The sequence below is a fragment of the Athene noctua genome, chromosome 1 (assembly GCF_965140245.1).
Source record: "Athene noctua chromosome 1, bAthNoc1.hap1.1, whole genome shotgun sequence".
Classification (NCBI taxonomy): Eukaryota; Metazoa; Chordata; class Aves; order Strigiformes; family Strigidae; genus Athene; species Athene noctua.
In genome coordinates this window covers 154929457-154952859 of record NC_134037.1, presented here as the reverse complement: position 1 = coordinate 154952859, position 23403 = coordinate 154929457, and the positions used below count along the sequence as shown (strand labels likewise).

General features: G+C 38.0%; 1 protein-coding gene across 6 annotated transcripts in view; it reads right to left on the bottom strand.

Annotated features, from left to right (window-relative positions):
- Window positions 1–23403, bottom strand: part of USP25 (ubiquitin specific peptidase 25) — a 92598-nt gene that overhangs the window by 30990 nt on the left and 38205 nt on the right. For 3 of the 6 annotated variants that reach the window (XM_074902035.1, XM_074902054.1, XM_074902064.1), the window contains exons 6-10: window positions 9321–9407; window positions 3915–4052; window positions 2973–3049; window positions 2184–2257; window positions 584–732 (exon numbers count right to left, since the gene is read on the bottom strand). In XM_074902035.1, coding sequence (XP_074758136.1) covers window positions 584–732; window positions 2184–2257; window positions 2973–3049; window positions 3915–4052; window positions 9321–9407 — 525 coding nt within the window. Of the gene's footprint in view, window positions 1–583; window positions 733–2183; window positions 2258–2313; window positions 2317–2972; window positions 3050–3914; window positions 4053–9320; window positions 9408–11562; window positions 11668–23403 lie in introns of those variants that run through there. The other 3 variants (XM_074902044.1, XM_074902084.1, XM_074902073.1) reach the window with 3 other exon arrangements.

Sequence of the window (23403 nt, the reverse complement as noted above, 5' to 3'; positions counted from 1 at the left end):
TAGCAAGAGCTGTCCTGAGAGGAACAGCAGCCCAAAGAGCAAGTATTTTCTGTCCACCACCACAAGCAAAAAGGAGGAGAACTGCCCACTGTAGGGGGCAAAGAGGAGGATGCTGGGAAATGTCAGTAAAAAGGGGAGAGGAGAAGAAGGCTAGGGTGCTGAGGCATTTCAAGACAGAGGCACAAAGGAATAACCATGCTCAAACACACAGCTCATGGTTGCTGTTTACAGCACAGGGCAGGCAACTCATAGCAGTGGTCAGCTACCACAGGACATTATATCCATGACCTCTCTGGAGATCAAGTATCAGCAACAGGTGGGAACCACCCTGTGCCAAATCACTGTATGTGCTTAATTGTGCCAGCTTTTAATAAGCATGAACTTCCTATCTTATGAAAAATCCAAAAAGATGATACTCTGGATACTTCAAAAGAGATATGAACCTGCAAATCAACATTCCAATTATGCCAGACATCAGAACCTGCACAGAAGCAGGTCACAAAAAACCACCACGAACTGCAATGAAAAATAAAGAGCACTACAACAACATCCTGAGAATAGCCCACAGGAGTACTTAACTCACCTCCTGACCAGACTTTGCAGAGTTTTCTGAATGGAGAGATTCAATTTCCCCTTCAATCATTGCAGCTTCTAGGCACTCATGCAGATCTTTAAAGCCATTAACCTGGAGTGGATACTGGCCAAACATTTCTGTGTTTTCAAATTTTTTACCTTCACAAGAAAAAATTAAACAGTTAAGGTTTTAGGAACAAACTTTTACCTTTAAAAAGCCATAACAATCCTAGGTAACCTGACCTAGTCTACAATACCTACATTTTCTTATTGAACAATTCAATTATATGTATGAAAACAACTTACTGAAAAAAGTCTTGTGAACATAATATTGAGAAGTACTGTATTTTCCTCTTCAGCCTATTTTTTATATTGGTTTTGCATCTACTAGTAATAAGCAAAACTCAAAATTACTTGGTACCACAGATGTATGGGAATTTTTACACATATAAATCAAAGTCCTCCTCCTGCAAATAGCAGCTTAGTAATACAACCCGACATTGTATCAGCAAAGTCAGTGGATTGCTGGTATGAAATAGCCCTTCATATAAGTACATTTTGCAAAACTAAACCGCAAGAGAGAATATTCATGATTTCTGTCCTGAAAACGAGATCATTTGGTTAACAGTGCACAAAGACATAAGCTCAAATATGAGGAGAAATATGGGCAACAAATTATTTCAATCTACAATTTAAATATATTTCATCCTAAAGTCAATAACAAGTCTTCTTACATCCACCAGTTTATTTCCATTGATTTGGTTTTTGCATATCTCCTCAGTTAAGATGAGAATGTAAAGGATAGCCAAACGCAAAGGAGCACGAATGCTAGCTAGTAGCAAGAAATCTGACAAGTCATATACACTGTTCCATGCCAAGGAACAAACCAGAAGCCACTTTAGACATTATAGGTGCTTCATTCAGACACATCTCAGGAGACATTTACTCTCAGAACAGTGGACAGAATCACCAACGTTAAAAATAATTTAATAACTGATGACCTCCTGGAAATAGAGAACCCTTCTGACGATCTACTCATTACATGCAGGTAAGCTAAAGAGAAGCTTGCTGTACAGTCTCTTCCTCCTCAGTACTCTTTGTGACACTGCTCTTGAACAGATTTTCACTAACTTGTTTTCAATGAACTGTAGTTTTAAGAGGGAATGTTATCCATACCAGAAACTGTACAGAAGAAAATGTAATAGTTCAAATTCTAAATTGCATTAAATGAAGCAGAGAGAGTGTGAGATTAACTCATTGAAATACAGTAATTTCCCTTCTGTATAGCATTAGTAAGTGGCAAAAGTGCCTTGATAATTTCTCACAAGTATTTTTGCTCAGCATTTCACCCTGATTCCTAGTGCACTTAAGTACATACACTTGGCTCTTGAAAGTTATCAAAACAGTCTTTCTGGACTACTGCAGCTCTCTATATTTACCTTCAGTGTCATATTTTCAGGACAAACCTTCTGTCACAGACTGAACTCATATTCTTCAAGTACACTTCTGCAGAAGTAGCTAAAATGCTGTAACTTCATCATTCACCTGTGTACTTACACAAGCACTTAACAGACACAAGCACAGAAGTCCAAGTAAATTCAGATGCATACCTTCAAGTACACCTACTGCTAGAAATCGTCCATAAAACAACTCCACCATTGGGTTCTTTGGTTTCTCTCCATCCCTGAAAACAGAAAACATGGGGGGGGGGGGGGGGGAGCAGATCAAACACAAAACTACGAACTCTTATAAAATTATGAACAGAATATTCTGAATTACAGAATTGCTGCCTATTTTACTCAGTTACTGTTTGTCTAGTTTTGTATTTTCCTCTGATGACAATAACAATGATTCAAATATTTGCAATAAGCATATTCTGAAAATTAAGTTTCAGAAGTGCTTCATTCTAGGAAAATTTATGTAAATCAATTTTAAGTGGTTGAATTGTACAAAACCCTTGTAAAAACTATTTCCTGCAATACTCTAGAAACAATTATTTATTCAAAAGACAGTTTACAGATGTTCACTTTCACAAACGATGAGTATTTACTTCTGAGAAAAGAAACAGAAGCAAGGTTTTGAAGTATTTAAACTACAGTATTGAAAAGCAAAACTGCATTCAAATGAAAAAAGCCTAATTGGTTATGTACAAAACATATGTGTACTCTTTAAATACTTTGGAATTCATTCAGTGAGATTTGTAACATAAAATAAGAAGGTGAAAAAAGACAATTCATGAAAAGTAGAAGGTATCGCACATATGGAAAAAACACACTTGAACTAAAACAAGCTACTGAGTTGGATCTTTTTCAGCCAAGCAGTACAAAGTGATTTTTGGTTGTTTAGTTTGCTTTTTCTCACCAAAACATATAATGTACAGAGCTAGAAAAACATCTTACCTCTCTTCTTCAGCTTTAATTTGGAAGGCATCTTCTAGCCAATCTAATAATTTGTGTGTAAATTCACTAACATCTTGCTGTTGAAAAATACAAAGTGATCAGTGTATGTCCACATATCTAACAGAACACAATGAAGTGTCACCTTACAAGATCAATATAGCAGTATTCCCCTCCACAAGAGCTCCAAAAATCACACTGTGTCCAAGACTATGCCATGATTGGGGTTTTTTATGGGTGGCTCTTTGACAACACTAAGGTTCTGGTGGTCCTCAGCCATTACACTGTCCTGTGATTTTTATTACTTGGGCTCAGCTTTCATACCACACTAGTCCAAAGGCATCTTATGAATCCCATTGTTCAAACCTTTTGGTATCTAACAAATGGTGACTAACATTACTTTCATCGAGCGCTAAACTTAGCATGCTGTTGTAATTAAACACCTTAGCAACATAACCTCATGTGGGAAAAAATAAAGCATCTGAAGAAAAAAAAAAAGTGTTTCTCAGAAAAGCCCACTATGATTTAGGCAAGAATCCTGAATATGAGTATTAGGACCCTCCAAACCAATATCTACACAGACAAACAGTATACTAAGATTGTACCAGCCCTGAATGTACTGTTAGATCAGAAGAATAAAGCTCCTTCAAAAAACCACAGTCTTAGAAGCTAAACTAAAACCTAAAAGCAAAAATGAGGAACTACTAGTTTCTAAAATAATAAGGAGAAAGTGTACTGAATAAAATAGTCACTCTATCTGGAATTTTTGTTTTCTTTTTAATACAAGTGACTAGGGATCACATAACATTGTAGAAAAAACTCAAAGAATGTGATAATCGGAAGTTTCTTTTCTGTGGACATTCTGAATGTCCATTAAGTATTTCCTAAAGCCAGATGACCACATGAAAACATACCTAAGCTTGAATGAAAATACAAAGAAATTACCTGCTGGGAATCATTTGATTTAAAAGCATCTTTAAGGATTTCAACTGCTCTTGATGGGTCAACATATTTTCTCTTTGAACCAACCAGAAGTGCAAACAGGTACCTCAGTTCACGCATGAAAGGCAGATTCCTATGTTCCTGTATTTGAAGAATAATTAAAAATATTTAACAAAGTGGTAACAACAAAAAAAAAAAAATCTACTTCACAGAAGTGTTACTCATGAACCAAGCATATACCCAACCAATCATCATATTCTATAAGCTTACTTGTAGTACTACCAAGGTAGTGTTGCATACTTTTTACTTGTCAGTTTTACAAAATAATGTCATTTTCTAGGAAGATAATTACATTTCAGAAACTGAAAGCTCCCTGAAACCACATCTAGATGTGGCTGTTTGACTTGAAACGAGGCTGAATGGACAAGCAGACAAACTGAGTTGCATTTAAGACAGAACTGCTGTTCCAAAGACTTAGAAAGCCTTAAGTAATACACTGCAACAATATGCATTTATTTTTATTGCTATACATGTAGCAGAATTTCTGGTGAGATTGCACACTGACTAGTACCTTTCTAGGCTTATTTTTTTCTGAATATGAAATTTATAAGGTATACACAAATCATTATTATTTCTTACGATAGAAGTAAGAGAAAGAGCCTGTCCTCCTTTCTACTCCCCCTTTTTTTAAAGCATAGTTCATGAGGAATATGAGTTCTTTTTCTGCTTTCCAGGAGAGAAGCAGAAGAAATACTTTCTGCCTGTATAATGAAAAGCAAGTAAACTGAAACACAAATCTGTCATACCATAGATCAAGCCAAAGGTTACAAATGCTGTGGAGATTGGATATCACTCATACTCCTGAGTAGACAGTTGACAAATACTTGTGAAATTAAAAGCCATGTAATATCCACTCATATTTAGAACAAAATATCATTCAAAGGCAGCACAGATGTTAGATGCTGGTCAAACTGGAATTACTTGGTGACAAACTATTTCACATGCTCAAACAACAGACTTGTTTAGTCGCTCCTGTCAATCCAGCATGCATAAATCTTTAGTACATAAAGTCTGTTTTATTTCAGCTTTAAAAACTGTGCATGGTGAACTAGAACATGCTCCGCATAATACCTAAAAAATACTTCTAGTCACGTAAATTCTTAAGTTTTACTTGCTCATCTAGTTCACCTTGCAAAACACCTGCCAATTATAAAGTGTTCACAAAAAAAGCTGACTTCATGAAATGTCACCCTAATTCAGCATTAAATCATCGTAACTTAATAAAATCAGTCTCCCATTTACATATTTAAAGCACTTTACCACAACAAAACAGGGAAACAAATTGTGAAAGTGATTCTTTTTCTACTCTTTTCATAAAGTGATCTATTAAAAATGAATAGAATTTCAAGATTTGGATCTATTTTATCAAGATACTTCAATACCAGTGATAATACATATGCATAATATACACGATTGACCACAGAATACCCTAGGTGTCACCTTCCTTTTGTTAAACCTAAAGTACATAGGCAGTGAGTATTATTACATTACTTACCCAAATTTACACTATTAATTAGGCTGAGTTTTAAGCGTACTTGTAGCTTTAGGTTGAACAACTGGCTACTGATGTCAGTAGGATTACTCAGAGCAAGTATCTCTGTAAAAGTTCTCTAGAAAAATCCTTCTTGGTTTTTTAGAAAGCTCGATTTAATGCATTACGCATGATCCTTGGACAGATTATGTGGGCATTACCACAACAAACAGTGCTTCTAACTAAACAAAGCCTAAAATCTTCAGAAGGATGTGAGCCAGTCCCCAAAACAAGGTACACAGTTCCACAAAGGACTTGCACAGTAAAACAAAAGAAATACTAATGCAATCACAGCACATGACCAATTTTAAAGCATACTATAAAGATGCACCAGTACAAAAAAAGATTAAAATAAATTTTGAAATAAAAACTATATGGGAAGTTCATCATCGAAAACATTCTCTATTTTATCACCTATCCTGCCTACATAAATAATTTCTTAATACACTGATGTTGGAACAATTTATGATTAAGAAATGCTTCTAAAGCAATCTACATATTTAATACATAGCAAACATTCATTATTCTCAATCAGTATCCCAGGTCACTGGCATAACAATGATGATGAAACAGGGGAAAGGATGTGGCAACCTGTAGCACAGTAGCCCACTTCCTTTGATAATAAAACATCTGAAGGTACCATCGAGGCCAAATATTTTTGCTGAACACAGAGAGGCCAGCTAAAAAGATCTGTTCATACGACAGCAAGAAGTAAGAGAACTGGGAGAGGAAAGAATCTGCAGCAACTACAGAGAACAGTATCTGTTCTACAGAAGGAAGCTGAGGAATACACCGAGGAAAAAAATTAATTTCACATTAAAAAGAAAAAAAACAGACTGGAGATTTAAAGTGTATGGCCAAGTTTAAAATCCAGAACAACAAAGTCCAATTAGCTGAGGTAAACAATGTGGGGTTGTTTGTTTGGGGGCTTTTTTAAAGTCAAAATTTATACCAATGACTTCTGGATTAAACTTTTTACATGCCAAACTGTTAACAGTATTTGGATTCAATGTATTGATAGGAAAAAACACCACCACCCCACTATGCAATATTCCCTGAAGTACAACCACACAATTTAATTCTAAATCAAGATATTTTCATGACCCTTACGTTAAACTCTAATTTCCACTAACTGGAAGAACAACAAGATGTAAACAGAAGTGCTAAAAATCTGGGATTATTAAAACTTGGCCTTTATTAGCAAGGAAATTTGATCCTAGAGAATGTCAGTCACATACGGTGCTTAATACTAGGTCAAAAATAAAAAACAAAACAAAACAAAGTTGAGAAAGTTTTAAAACAAACAAGCAGATGGAAGTAAGTTTCAGGACTTTTTTGTCAATTGGTATCTTACATTAAAGCTTTAAATCAATTTGCCTCTACTTGCCTTCACCTTATAAAGAAATAAAAGCACCATATTTGGGGACATGCATTCCTCCTATTTGTCTTAGTTCCAATTAGTGAAGCAATCCTGTTGAAGGTTAAACTTTTAGAACAATATAGAAAAACTATGCTGAGGTCAAGAAAGACGTTCTTTGTAGATGTTTGGCATCCCTAATCAGAAGAACAAGTAGATACCTGTCTTTGAGCAAGGACATCCCGGAGCCATTAGACCTTGCAGAAGGTACACTGCCAATTGGCAAGCAGGCCCAAGGTCCGTGTACCCTTAGCTGAACTACAAAAGTCACACCTATAGGTCAAGATGACCCTTGCCCAGGTGAAGACCCTTCCCCTGAGCACGCATAGTAGTAGAAGTATTGTGTTGGCAGTATTATAATTGTATGTAAATTACTAACCAATCATCTCAGAGGGGATGGACTTGAAAAATTACTAACTCTGCAAGTTTTGTGTATAAATATAGTGTGAAAAGTCTCATTGCTGTGCTTGATTTGTGGGAAGCCACTGAGCACCTAGGCTTGCACAACTCAAATAAATAAGCAATGTCTCTCCCGAGAGTGTGATTATTGACCTATTGCACACTGGGTGACAAATCAGCTTTTTGGACAATAATGTATTTTCCTAAATTCTCCCCCAAAACATATTTCAACACTATTTTCAGCTGTAGATAAAACAGCTAAGTACATCAATTAATAATGTTATTTCATTCTCGAGTTTAAGTTAACAAAGGAAAGGATACAAACTACTATCAGACATTCTTACCAGCAGGCTTGCAGAAAGCAAGTTTTCTGCACAAAACCATAGACTTGCTTGCTGTCACACCATTTCACACAGACTTAATATTGTCTGCAATGGTCAGAATTTCTAAGAAATAGAACTTTAGAATTGCTAAAGAAATTCGGTTGCTAGTGTCAATGCTTGGGCAAGACACTTTTCAAAGACAACAGCTTATTACTTATACTGCGTATCACCTCTTGGGTGCCAACTGCTTTTTATGCCCTAAAAAATGAAGGTAAAGAACCCTGAGTACTGGAGGATACTACTAAAACAAATTATATGTCAAATAACGGTTATCAGGCAGAAAGTCAATCTAAAACTAAAAAAATAAACATTTACTTCAGTACAACTCTTTAGTAAAGCATGACTTTATTATGTCTGTCTTACCAAAATACACTGTCCCATCACCCTCTTGTGCTATGTTCCTAATACTACTCATATTCTATTTGCACATCATCTCATGATCTACTGCAAACAGTTTTTCCTAAAAACCTCCCTAGTGACAACTTGCTTTTTGAACTGGGGGGGGGGGGAAGGGGGAGTGAGAAGGGGTGGCAGGAAGGTGTTGTAGAAATTATACAGTTCTCACTGAACATTCAACTTCCCTTTTATGGTACATACCTAGAAGTTTATAAAAAAGACACTATCTTTTCCATGTCTGTCATCTTCTGTTTTTTTAATTGCAGGTCTTACTTTTCCTAGTGAACATTCCAGTCAAGCCTGAAGTGCCAAACAACTAAGAACAGGCCGACAACACACTCCCTTTTTAAAAATCCAAAAGAAAGAGGCAAAAGGCAATAGTCCAATTTCTGGATATGGAAGAATTCACTGTTCTGTAAGCCCTTGCTAAAAATCAGGACATTGAGTGCCTTCGTGCTTCATACAGCCACTTCCTCTTCCAATTTCTTCCTCTCTATTTCATAACATAGAAACCAAGGTGCCCTCATGCATCCTTCCGCAGAGGACATCACGAAGGAAGAAAAATTGGTCTGTTTTATCCCTCAGTCTACGACCATTCCTCTTTGACAGCCTGAGGTCACAAGAAACCTGAGCTCCCCCACTCCCCAATCTCATACCAGAATAAACATGGGAAAATTTATGCTTACAAATCACCTCATGAAAAGGCCAGAAGAGACAAGTTAATAACCAAAAGCTTAATCTCAGATTGTGAGTTACAAGTAATTAACATCCCCAAAAACCAGTGAAGTGGCCAGGCCAACACTGACAATGCTGCTGGCAAAGCTAACAGACCAAAAACATGCAGGTAACCAAAAAGCATGCTCGTAGCTGCACAGAGTGAGGGAACTTGAATAAAATATGTTTGCTAACACAAGCTACGTTCACATTAGAAATGCTCACCCACTAGTAGCAGTGCTGCTACAGCTTGTGTCGGCAAAGCCCTTCCACTGAACCTGGTCTAAGTATCAGTACATGGTGCAAACTCTGTCTCCCTCAACACCCTACCCCCTACTCTACTGTGAGGCTAGCATATTTTATGCAAGATCCATAATAGGAAGCTCAGAGAAACGTTAATTGGTACCTGTAAAATCCATGCTAACTTGAACTAGAGAACAGTGCAAAATTCGATTCCAAGAGAGAAATGCCCTTATCAGCCACCAGGGGAAGTTAGCTTCAAATTTTACCTTTTGGTTTCGGGGCAAGTCTTGAGCATTTGCGGGAGGATTGAAATTCAAAACTAGTCTTCGAAATTCCAGTAGGTTAAATAATGACTGAAAAGAAAAAAAAATTTTAAAGGTTTTAAGTACTTCTACAAACAATACAAAATTTTTCCAAGTGTGCCTCAGTGAAATGAAATATGCAATACTGAGGTTTCATTTCAGAAGGTACATTATTTCGCTTACCTTTGCTAAACATATTTTCACCAGAAGACAGTCATTTTTGCCAAGAAAACATCATAAGCAACAGAAAACTTCTTTACACTTAAACACATAAATAGAACAATAACTTTTGATAATAGGTAAATTACTTTTTACAAGAACTTTATTAGTTGTTTAACTGTCAGTTTTCACATTGACATTAAAGCCTATTTAGACATGTAAAATTCATCTTGTAGCCCCTCTATCATCTATCTCCTCAATGCAGAGAAAGTACATTTTTGCATATGCAACTTAAATCCACTTGCAATTATCTGTACTTTTAAAATTCTGTCCACTTCTCCCATTATTATAGGATCTGAATGATATACATTAGAGTAAGGAAACTGGGTTATACATCTTTGCAGGTAAGTTACAGCTGATAACATTCTATTTTACAAACAGGTCTGTCTACAGGCACACCCACTGGGTAACAACACTGTAAGAACCCCACAGTGTAACACAGAGCCTGGAACCAAGAGAATACAAGAAAAAGATGACTCTGGGTTGCAAAAATAGAAGTCAAAAGCAGAGGCTGAGAACTGAAGTCCTCAACATTTGTGTAACTGCATCGTTGCTTTTCTGTACAGGCAGAAAGCACTTTAGTTAAAGTGCTTTACTTCACTGCCACAGACTAGTACTTTGATGAAGAAAGGGTAGCAGAAAAGGTCTAAAGTATTTTAAACTTTAAACATCAGAGAAACACAGGAAAGATTTGCCGTCTTGCTCATACCCTTTCGCTTTACAATCTGTACTGAACTTCCCCCCCCCAGTCACATAATAGCTATTTATTTTAGAAAGGCAGACCTTGCCTACCCCAGCAACAGACTTTCATCCTCACAACTTGTCCTACACAGGTAAAGGCTTCAGTCACACCACGGTGGGTTTAATAGGATTTCAACCCCACAGTGCCCAGAAAGTGAAATTCAAGTTGTGAAGAGCACTGCATTTATTAGAATAATTTAGAACATGCTGGAAGTAAAAAAAGATTAATTTGTAGAAAGTTGCAATGTTTCCAACTCTCCTCATGAAATAGCTTGTACTGAGTTTAATCTCTTCCCATACCCCACCAGATAGAGCATCTCCAGCAAAAGTTGTCTTTCCTAACATTTAAAGATTCAAAAATAAAATAATTTTTTTAAAAAAAAATATCTAAGTGACCAAAAAAGACTTTTCTGACCTTGATAAATCAACACAGACAATTGAGTAGTCAAGATTTTGATGCTCTGCTGTTCAAAATACAGATTCCCCTTTTATGTGTCCTTGCAGAGAAGGGAGATGAAAACAGAGTCCTTTGTTTACTTACTCAAAGCATAGAAAATGTTAATATTTAATTCAAGTGTCATTCTAGAAGTCGATACTAATTGAAATTATGTCTCATGATGTAACAGCATTCCACTGGTGGACTGTTCATCAAGCAAAACATAGCAAAGTCTTACACACAAAATAAACCAGCTGTTGAAATACAGTGTCCAAAGACTGACTTCTCTCCATGACTAATCCAAGTGCCATCAGAGTGCCAAGCAGCTGAACTGGCCAATTTCATAATACACATACAGAAATTAAGTACACAAAAGTGTACTAAAGTTCAGAATTTTTCCCTGGCACGCAATCCGCAAGTTTTTCACAAAAACTATTTCTTTAATCCAGAACTCTGAACTGTGAACATATAACTCCATGCTTTACTAAGCTGAATGAACCTATTTCTGCAGGCTGCTGAGAATAATTAAGAGGATTCTGATACGCTCTCCTCTTCAGCTTTGACTCAAAATTTCTTATGCAAGATATTTAGTTATTAAACTTTTCTCTAAAACCACTTACACCATACCTGGCTGTACTGAGATGCAGCAGAACACTCACAGTTAATCTACTGCCAACACCACTAATGCTAACAGGACAGTATCATATGGCTCTTCTATACTGAGATACATCAATTTCAGGAAACTTCTATCTTCATAAAAAATAAGATAATTTCCCAGTATAAGCATAAACAAGCATATAATAAGTGTACCTGTGACCAACCAATTTTTGTGTCCAAAGCATCTTAAGGAGGAAGCTATAGTTCTTCCTGAGGTAAGGAGATATAAACGAGCTCACCTAAGCCCTCACCGCTGCAGAGACGTTCCATAGCCAGCCACCCCAGTGCCTCAAAAATGAGCTAGGCAAAACAAATCCCAATTTGCTGAGCTATGTGTTGATTAGGCTTCCTACATCCAAATCAGGCGACACCATGGAGCAGAAGCTGTTCTTCTGCAGCCACCGACAGACACACAGCAGAGACTGTCCCTGGCCCGAGTCACCCGCTGGCCCCAGGCCAAAGCACTGGCCTTTCAAACACATCGCATGGGGCAGCACTTCAACTCTTACCCACTTGGCTTCAGCTACAGAAAAGGTATCAGGAGTCCCAGTGCAAGACAACAGGCTGGATCTAGAAGGGGGATGCTTCATATCTACTGTTCTAGACCAAATGTGTTTAAAATTCACTGAAGCATGCAAAAATGTATGCATGCAAGAAAAAGTCTCTTAAGAGGGGATTTTTTTTCCATTGTATTTAAACTTATTTAAAAGCTGTCATCTGGAAACGACCAATTTAAGGCTAAGGTAAATTACATCAATTCAAATTATCAAAAAAAAAAATCAACATTTTTTTAGAATATCTGCCTCCTGTTATGTAAATTTGGTGGCTGAACAAGACAGCAAAAGAAAAGAGAACAATAACAACAAAAATCCAGTTTCAGTTTAGGGTTTTCAGGCTAACTGTGTTGAATGACGACATACTGTGGCTTTCCCTAGCTATAGATGGTGATGTAGACATATTTTCTGTCATGCTAGAAAGAGCTAGGTAGAGTTGTAGCTTCAAGACTGTAAGATACTAAACCCATTCATTTTTCTCAGTAACGACCACCCACACTATGAAGAGTACAAACTCAGCGGCAGAATATAAACTGCCCTGGTTTCACCCAAAACACCCTGCTTATCCCTTTTCTCCCCTTAATGTCTAAAATTATCAAACTTGAGAACTGTGGAAGAATTTAGGTTGCCTGAGTGAAGGATTAATTCTTAACATTCAAGAGCTGTGATACTGCATTAATACTACAAGAATATAAATTAGTCAGCATATTAAATCCATAAAAGTTTGGCATGCAACACAGATCATTAAAAGCCACCAGCAGAGTCCTAAAATAGTAAAGTTACTGACATCAACAATACCTGGAGTAGAAAAACAATACTTCTGTATCTAGATGAAAGATGACCTATCAAGCTGCTGCACAAAGCTTTAGACAAGCTCTCTGATGGATTCTTGTGAGTTCTGTAAGCACAGGGGACTGTAAGTTTTTTCACTAACAGATGTGTGAAAACCTTTTGTTTTCTTTGACTAGCAATTCTGTATTTGTTTCCACCATTGAGAACTAAAAAGCAAAAAATTCTGCACAAAAACTGGGGAATTTTTAATATTGATCACCTTTTATACAAGATTACATGAAAACCCTGATTTCATAATACAATGAACACAGCTGTCTTCCTATTCAATTTGCAAAGGTTAAGCTTGGAAGGAAGGAAGGACTTTCAAATTGTTCTGTGAAACACATAAAGTGATTCAGACTACTAATTCTAAATGAGTCAGCAAGATGACAAAAACATTCTTATTTGGCAGAAAATCCATCTAGGATGCCAAAGTAGAATTAATACATTTGACCAGTGCTGTAAAGGCTGCAGAAAACCTCAACGTCTCCTAAGGTTGTAAGTAAGAATTAAAAATAAGAAAAACAATCACAGTTACGAATGAAGCTTAGCAAACAAAGTAGTACATACCTCCTGGCACACAGCTGGAACCAGCATATTGTGAAACACAGTCATCACTGAGGTTTCACTCAGGGCAGCCCCAAGGAGAGCTGTGAAACTTCCATTCTTGTGGCAGGGCAGTTTGTAGGCTCGCTTTTACCAAAGTGAAGGGGATTAACAACAGGTAGGGATGACATGACCAGTGTAGGTGTGCGTATGTGCATAATGACGATACCTACATGTCAGCAGCAAATACTGGCTAGGAATTCGTCCAAGTTAGTGTCAAGGCTTGAGATTTAACATGAGAAAAATACAAAGACTAACTTGAATTTTGGCAAAGAAAATTTAGGAAGGACTCCATTTGGCTAGTACCCAAAAACTAAATGTATCTTATTAGCACAGCCTGAAAAGCAACTCTTCAGCAGGGGGAAAGAAAAGTACGTGTTCCTACAGAACGCCTAAACAAATAGCTAAATGCCAGTACCAAAAGCAAAAACATGACCTTGTGTAAGTTGAAAGTTTATATATGCATTAAGACTACAGAGAATTTTATATACTTTCTCCTAAGCAGATATGAGAAAGCATATTTAAAATATAACCAGACTCTGTATATTTAGTACATTTAAAATATAGTTTCTGTATAAAAAACAGAAAGTGTTGTCTTCTATCTTTCAGAGGAAAAAAAACCTTAACAAGGTAAGGAAGTTACCCAGAATATATACCCGATATTGCTTCTTTCCATAAACTGAGGATTTGGCATAGTCAGGAGCCTTCCTAAATATCCTCACATTCTTTAGAAAATTGCAGGTAAGGAAGAGGGTAGGGAAGAGAGGAAAACAGCTTCAAAGCTGGGACTGGAGCAGGTTCCTGTTCAAACTTCATTGTGAAAGTATAGCAAGAGGAGGGTTTCTTCTCTCTCCCTCTCTGAAACAAAACTCCTACAGACAGACAGGACTGTTTCATGGCTGAACTTCAGCAAAACAACCCCACATATACAGTGGCAGAAGTCAGGAAAACATTTAGTATTTTCAAAGTCAGAGATTCAATCCCAAATCTTAAAACCTTTGGAAAGTATCTCAAAAAGGGCATTTTTATTTACAAATAGACCACAAAATAGCATTCCAAACTGCTGAAAACCAAGATAAAAAATACAGTTTTAAGCTGTCATGTTTTGCTTTTCCAAAAGGCTGAAGTGTAATGTGGAAGATGGAAAACAGCTTTCATACTGTTTGATCTAGAAAGTCAAACTAACTTAAGACCTCTAGCAGACTTGGGTTAAGTCAACATTTTAAACAAATAGTTCACCATGGTATTACCAGCCTGCATTTAAAGAACATTTACTTCTTTATTGCAACAAACTCAGAACATTACTGCAATTCAGAAGACAGGTAAGTATGATATGAGATGAGTCCAGAAGAATTCACTTTATACTTGTGTCTTGGCATGTACTAAGAAATGCCATTCAACCACTCCTCTATTACATGTTCAAAGCAAGAGGAAAAAAAAAAACCTGTTAGGACATAAAATAACAGCCAACATTTCCTTACATGGTTACAATTTTCAATTTTTTCCCTAAATACACTATGTGAAATAAGTTTGTGGTATAATTTTAAACAACACATCTAAACAGTGCAATGGTTTTATACCCTTTTAAACCTAGGAACTGCACGTAGGATCACAACCCAAGACTTATTCTGTATTCTTTATTTTAATTAAATGAACAACTATTAGTCAAAGCTATAGCTGTCATCCATTAAAGCTTTCCATCCCTTCACAACAGAAACTTTTCAGTATTACGTTTCACTAAATGTAAGGTAAAAGTTTGAAAATTCACACAAGCAACCTGAAGGAACTGGAGATCACAGAGAACAAAAAGCAGGAAAAAGAATATTGGGTCAGCAAGTATCACAGGATAACTGAACTTGGAAGTAACAGGTCACTCTTTACACGGGAACAGAGGGAGACAGTGGGAGGGAAAGCAAGAAACTAGATTTCAAACATCATTATTCCTTTGCCCATGAAACTCTACAGAAAAGTTTACATCATATTCCTCACCCTCCTCTCCACCCCAGGCTACTCCACAGAGAAAACTGAAAAGAAAATGTTCTATCAATGACAATTTTAACTCAAACAGGGATTGCACAGTGCATGTCCTTCAGCATGCAGCTTTCCACAGCATGCCCAGGAAAGAAAGGGAGTAATGTAGAATGTACACGTTTGCAACTCTTACTGTTTAATACTAGGCTTTTTGGTATTAATGCACTACCACACCATCGACCACAATCCTTTCCATTCAACACGATAAAGAGGAAAACCAAAATAATGCAAAGTTTAGATACTTGTGGTAGGCTGCTTCAAAGATGGTGAGAACAATAGCTGTACCACCAGATGGGAAGAAAATACTTGCTTGGTTCTCACCCATCAAGCTGTCTCATTTCTTCCCAGAAGCTTAGGACCAAATGAAATCCTAACACCAAATATACTAGTATCAGAAACGCAAGAAGGGTGCTTCTAAAGACAGTGCAACAGAGTGAAATGCCAGAAGTGCTATCAGGGACCCTGAAAATATAAAATACAAAGAGCAGCCATGGAGATTTATGCTTGTAAGACAGTAGCTTGTTAATTCTTTTTTCTGCAAGCTATGTACTTTCAGGGAAGAAAAAATAGTCTCATTTTTGAATGACTAATCAGACTCTGACAGGGAAAAAGGTATAGAGATGCTGAATCCCAAGTGTCCTGTTGGGATAACTCATCTGGTAAAGGGAGGAGCCACAATCCACACAGGCCCTTGGAAAGTCATGACACACAGGAAAATACTGCATCTAGTCTTTAAGTATGGGACTGGGGAGGGAATGAGAACTAGAGCAGCATTTATTATACACAATTTTCACATGATTCCATGCACACTTTCTTCCTTTCATCAGAAATTTGTCTTAGTGCACCGAGTGGACAACATTCCCTAAAAAAACAACTCAGTATCTCCCATGACATATTTTTCAAGGGGCAAGTACTGCCAGGGCATTACTTCTCACACAACTGAAACTCTTCTTGGAACTTCAAGTTAGTCTCTTCCAATGTCTTAAAGCAAAACACCTGGGAGACAACCTGCACAGGCAGCAAGACTACAGACATGATTCCATAGCATATCCCTGCAAGTTACCCACTCTTTAACTCCTGCAAACACGTAACTCGTACTCAGCATGACACAAGTCACTTCACAGGCACAGTAAATCTATTATTTATGTGTCATTTTCAGACTATAAACGCTTAAAACCAAGGAAAAGTGAAGTTACCTTTTTACGAGGGAGCCACTGAAAACTCCCGCAAAACCAGTAGTAGAAACACGTAGTAGTATATTCATGTTTTGTTGCTTTAAAGAACTTGTGTGCTGGGTTTGTTATGTGTGGTGGTGGGTTTTATTAGCGGAGAGGTGGCTACAGTGGTGGCCCCCTGTAAGAAGCTCCTCACAGCCCTGTGGCTCCAAGTTGGACCCACCTCTGGCCAAGGCTGGGCCAATTAGTGACAGTGGCTGCACCTCTGTGGTAATGTATTTAAGAAGGGGAACCTCGGAGGATCAGTTGGAAGGAGGAGTTGTGATGAGGACACCTATGCAAACACTGAGGTCAGTGGAACAAAGGAGGAAAGGGGGGGGGGGGGGGAGAGTGAGTGTGTGATGGTGCACACCCCCACTGCAGCCCATGGAGGTCACCGGTGGAGCAGATGCCCACCTGCAGCCCATGGAGGAACCCACACCAGAGCAGGTGGTTGTGCCCAAAGAAGGCCGGGACTCTGAGGGAAGAAGCCCCTGCTATTGTAGTTTGGTAGTGGGAAGACTGCAACACGCAGGAGTGACCCACACCAGAGCAGCATGGGAATGGCTGTGGCTCTGGAAAGGACTCACACTGGAGAAAGTTTGCAGAAGACTGTCTCCTCTGGGAGGAACCCCACACTGGAGCAGGGGAAGAATGCGAGGAGTTGTCCTCCCTCACTCCTCCCCCAAGGAGGGAGAAACAGCAGGACTGACCACACCCCCCATTCCCTGCCCCGCTGGGAGGGAAGAAGTAGAGAAATAGAGATATCGGGAGCAAAGCTGAGCCTGGGAAGAAGGGAGAGGTGAGGGAAGGTGTTCTTAAGATATGATAACACTTCTCACTGTCCTACTCTGACTGTTTTGTTGTTAGTGTCTGAATTAAAGTGATGGGTTTTTTTCTTCCCCTAATGAGTCTGTCTTTTGCCCATGACCATAATGGGTGAATCATCCCTCTCTATCCTTATCTCAATTCCTGAGCCTTCTGCTTTATTTTCTCCTTCCCAGTCCTGAGGGGGATGGGATGAGTGAGCAGCTGCATGGTGCTCAGTTGCCCTCTAAGCTCAAACCACAACTTGATATCTTAAGTTCTATTTCAAGAGCAGACATATGCAGTTACAATAATGAGAATTTTAAAAAATAAACAAACCCACACAAACAACCTTCTAGAAATATTATAAAACCTCAAGATTTAGGGATGCTTCTATAAAACGTTAACTTAACTAAACAGTAGCAAAAACATGTATGGGTGAAACTGTCAAAAATGTAGGTTTATTACAAGTTCAAGAGGAGGTGGGAAAATCTCTGATGGACTTGATTGGTTTCTTGGCAGGTAACAAAGAAGTGAACGTGCCTTAATACAGTTTCATTTTGACATATTTTCTTGGGGCCTCGGTTTTAAATTCAAGTTTATTATTAAGAGTCTTCAACAACAGGACAGATTTTTAGGAGTTACACTATGAAAAAAAATATTACTGTTCATTCTAATGATGCTAAATGTTACTGTTGAAAGGAAACCTTTGTTTTGGAGCTATCCTAAGTGAAAGTCCCTTCTTCTCCTACAGAATATGACTACTTCCACATGGGTGTATTTCTCTAATGCGCAAATAACTACCGATTAAAAGGCAATATTTCTAGAAATGTTTGAATGTTGTTAGGGTTTGCTGTCACTCACTGCAAACACGTCTTAAGGAATTTCATGCTCTTAAAGCAAATACAACAAACCGTGATTGCATTTGACTAAGTCAGTTAACTGGCTGCTATATAAAACAGCATACATTGCATAAAGAAACTGTCAGAATGTCAGAAGATTTTTTTCCTTAATAAGCACCCTCTTAAATAGAAGGAAAAAGATTCTTCTTTGCAATTTAGTTTTCGATCATATTACACAATGTATCATTGTGACTGACAGTAGTTAACATTTAGATATTGTTGACCTATGTGATGTGTCAGGTTTCAAGACTCCTAAAGAAAGCCTGAAAATACTTCTACATAGTCAATGCAACCCAAGGAGTCAATCTGTCCTGTGGATAAATAAATATGGTATTAGCTAATACTCTAAATTAACATGCATTAAATTTCCTGGGATGGTTGTTTGAAACATAAGTCTTCCTTGCTGGCAGACAATATTAATAACCTGAATTTTCAACCAACTGAAGTTATAAATCTTTCAACGGTTTACTTGAATTACGTTCTATATACAGACCTAAATACAGAAGTTCAACTATCTTTTAGGATCAAACCATTATAATTTCAAATGTCACATTTTCACATAAGGGGAGTGACCATTAAGAACTAGCTAGCCCTCTTTATAATCTGTTTTCAAGGTATAAAGTTGCACATCAGGTATAAGTAACATGAGATCATAGATCTACCATACATTTTTACATTCTCTAGCCTCTGTTCTCATCCCTGTGGTTAATTAATTAAAATTCAACTCTCCTTGAAAACGTTTATTTAAAACATTTTCAGTTTCCTATGTATAAATATTTCTTTTACAGAAATGCACATAAATATGCAATCAGTCATCTTGAGATCTGAGACTACTATGAAACGTAAAATCTGATTACACAACAGAAAAGGTAAAATACCAAGTCATATTAGCTCCACAAAGAGCTTTATGGAAGTTAAATGTTTCTATTAGCACCAAGACAATGTTTCTGCCATTGAGAAAAGAGCTATGCATGTGATGAAACAAGGCCAGGAGAAGAGATGAACAAGAGAAACATCAAAAGACCTCAGGAAAACAGAAAATTCAAACATTGGATAGATTACTAGATGCTGAGAGAGGCCTAAGTACATAAAAACTTCAGTGGGAAGGGAGGTGGTAGGACACGTAAAGAAGGCTTTCCAATTCGTTATCTACAGCATTACCCAAGTATTATGTGAAGGTAAGTAATCCTACCCATAAAAAAAAACACAAAACAAAAACCAAACAGAAAACCCACCACAAACAGAAGAAAACCCCACCCAATACCAAGAAGTCAAAAAAAAAAAAAAAAACATGGATAAGAGCAATGCAATTTCTGTAGTCCACTGGGATCTCACAGTAATTTCTGAAGAAGTCATCCAACAAAAGCTTTTAACTAAGCAGCAATGAGTTAAGATGGAAGGTCCAGGCACAGACAAATGGGCAATCAAGAAGAAAAAGAGGGCAGAAGCAGGCCATCTATTGCAGCCTGAAGGGAGGTTACTACAAACTCAAAGTCTGTACTGGTAAGCAAAATTCGTAAGTGTTCTAGACAAGAGAGCAAGTGGCAAGATGACCAAGTTTACTCAGTAGAGAGATATGCAATGTAGTAAAAACAAGAGCTGGCAAAGATAAACTGACATAAGGATCATATAGGACTGAGGGACTATGTAATAAGAAAGCGAAATTCAACACAGATAAGTGTACAGTGAGGTACACAGTAGAAAACCACCCTAAAATTTATAGAAAACGACAGGCACCAAGCTAACTAATATTACTCAAAACTTTGAATTCATGGCAGTGCCATGAAAGTATCAGTTCAGCACATGAAGTAATTAAAACCAGAATAAAATAATTAAGAAAGGAAGACAGAATAAAACAGAAAACATTACTATAAGAAACATAGGCTAATTCAGCTCAGAAGGGACTGATAGAAATCTCTTGTCAAACCTTCTGCTCACCTGTTCATCTGTGAGATCAGATCAGGCTGCTCACAGCTTTTTCCAGGCATGTCCTAAAAGCCTTCGAGGTTCAACAGAGCCTGCACAGCCTCTTTGGGCAACCTCTACTGCCTGCAGGTCCTCATAGGGAAAAATGCTTCTTATATCCAGGCTGAACCTCTCTTATCTCAACTTACTCTCATTGCCTCTCATCCTCCCGATATGCACTGCTGTGGAAAGTTTGGCTCCATCTTCTCAAGGGTCAGCTAATGCAGTCCATCCCATAGCTTCCAGTCCCATAGGTTGACTTTCTTGCCTGTCTGCAGTTAATCAGAAACCTCTTTGATTCTTCATGACCTTTCAAAGATGATTGAGAGCAGCCTTCCTAAGACTTTACCATATTCTCTCAGCACCACTGGATGCAGCTCAGTGAGTCCTGTAGACTTACATGGGTGAAGTTTCCTTGAGTAATCGCTGACTCAATCCTTAACCACTGCTCTCAAAGTTCCCCCCCCTCTAACTAAGCACAGCGGTCAGAGATCTCATCTGTGAAGACCAAGACAAAGCAAGGCACCGAGTACCTAAGTCTTATTTAAGTCTGCTGTCACTATATCACCTGCTATATTCAGCAACAGAAGCATGTTCTCCTTTCTCAGCCTTTTATGACTAGTCTAGCATCAAAACCTCTTCTTACCCTAGACAACCTTTGAGGCTTCAACGCTAGGTTAACTTTCACTTCTCTAACACCATCCCTTCATGCCTGGGCAACATTTCCAAACTCCTTCTCAGTAGCCCATCTCTGCTTCCAGAGCCTGCACACTGCCTGCTTGCACTGGAGCTTGGCCATGAGTTCTCTGAGCAGCAGAATGGATCCTTCTTGCAATTAGAGGATGCTGACAGCTTTCCTGAGCTACTCTGACTTTCAAAGCTGCCTTTTATGGGATCCCAGATACAAACTTCCTAAAGAAGCCAAAGTCTGCTCTCCTAAACTCTAGGGTCTGTACCCTTCTACTCCTTGCTCACTCCCACCAGGATCTTGAACTCAACTATTTCATGGTCACTGCAGTCAAGAGTACCCACATTACTACATCTCTAACCAGTTCTTCCATTTTGAGGAACAACAAATCCAGCTATGCATCACACCTAGTTGGCCCATCAGTACTTGTATCAAGAAGCTGTCCCTGATACTCTCCAGAAAAGTTTTGCTTGTGTCCTGCTATGTTGGACTTCCAGTAGATGTTGGGATATTTCCTAAAGTTCCTCATGAGAACCATAGACCATGATCAAGAGACTTCCTTGCTCTTAAAGAAAGCTTTGTCCACATCTGTATCCTGAGGATGGTGGTGTCTAACAGACTAATCAGGGTGGTACCCTTACTAGTCTCTCCTCTGATCCTGACCCACAGACTCTCATCTTTAACAGTCATCTTGTCTCACACAAGTACCACATATATTTGATCTGCTCTTTCACAAGGAAGGCAACGCTCTTCCCTGTCATCCCTACTTGTCTTCCTTGAAGAGCCTGCATCTGTCCATCTACCACCTCATAGATTCACAGCCCACCTTCCTGGTCCCCCAACTAAAATGCTAATAGAGCTAGAAAAGATCTGGATAACAGCAACAAGGTGGATCAGAGGTTAGAACAGATTCTATAGAGGCAACAAATAAGTCAGCTTGGAAAAAAGGACCACTGACCTGGAAAGAGCATGACAGCAGCCCACAGAACTGTAACAGCAAACATTTAACTGTCTTGTCCACCAGACAGAACTAGTGGGAGCCAGGTTCAAGAAAAACAAATAAAACCAAGGTGGATCTTTGTGCAATAGGGAGCACAACTACAGAATTCCTCCCCAAAGAACCCCATGGGTGCAAGAAGCTTGCAAGGTTCAAGGGAGACAAGTACATAAAAGAGAGGTCCACCAGGGATTACCAGCTAAACAAACTGCAGATGATTAAGAAACTCCCCCAAGATGAAAGCAGTTGGATGTTGGGAGTGTTTTAATATAGCAGTATAAGTACTGTTTGCACTCCTCCATAAGCATCCATTTGCAGAAATTGCTAGAGAGAACATTGATCTAAATGAACTCAGCCTGAAGCACAACCACCATCAGTATGAAAGTAACCATATTAGTTTATCTGACATGCTTCAGCCTGACAGTAATTTGTTAAAAATGGGTATTGAATATTTTATTTGCTTTGTCACAAAATGTCAGACTATGAAAAGTTACAAGATACTGAATTAGCTTCCTTTAGACCAAAAATAAGTTTTCCCCTACTGTATTCCAGTTTGATCCACAGTCTTCTGTGGGTTTGAATGCTTCTGAATATATCTACAGCTTATTTACAGAAATATATGCAGATTTAGCAATCACTTCTAAAAAAAAAAAATCTCTTAAAAGATGGATTCATAAAGTTTATATACAATGAATTACTGATATTAGGATATTAGATTTCACTAGACAAGTTGCAGTATCTGTACTCATTTCCCTATTGATCCTATGTTTAAAAAGGTAGCTTTTAATTAAGCTATATATACACAAAACCAGACTAAGAGCCCATACACTGGCTGTATTAGGTAAAACAACCCAAAACAGATACAACTGCATCCATATCAGACCTTCACTTTCCTCCTCCTCAAGCTTCCTTTTTTATCACTTATTCCTTCTTTTACCCTGCTAAGCTATTTCCTTGTAGCTATTCTAGTAAGCACTCCACGATTGAGGGTGTCATTTCCTCTACCTACCTCCATTGTCAGCCACCCCCTTTCAGTCATTTACATGTGTTCTTTTTAATATAAAAAAGTCTGTTCCTCACCTCTAACCTAATTTTCACATGTCTTTAGGCATCCACAATTGCCATTGATGTCAGCATGAGCTCCAGACACTCAGGATATTCAGAGACTCAACTCCTTGTCTTCAACTTTTTAAGAACAAATGTTTTGAAGCTTCACTTGGTTATACTACAGTACTTTCTACACTTCAGACTTATGGATGAACATGTTAAGAGACGCAATAAATAAGTAATGCTCAAAAAAGTCTCATGCAGTGGCCTAAACTTCCCCAAAAAACACATATCTTAAGTTACCCACTTAAAATAACTCACCTCACAATAAATACAATGAAGAGTATACACA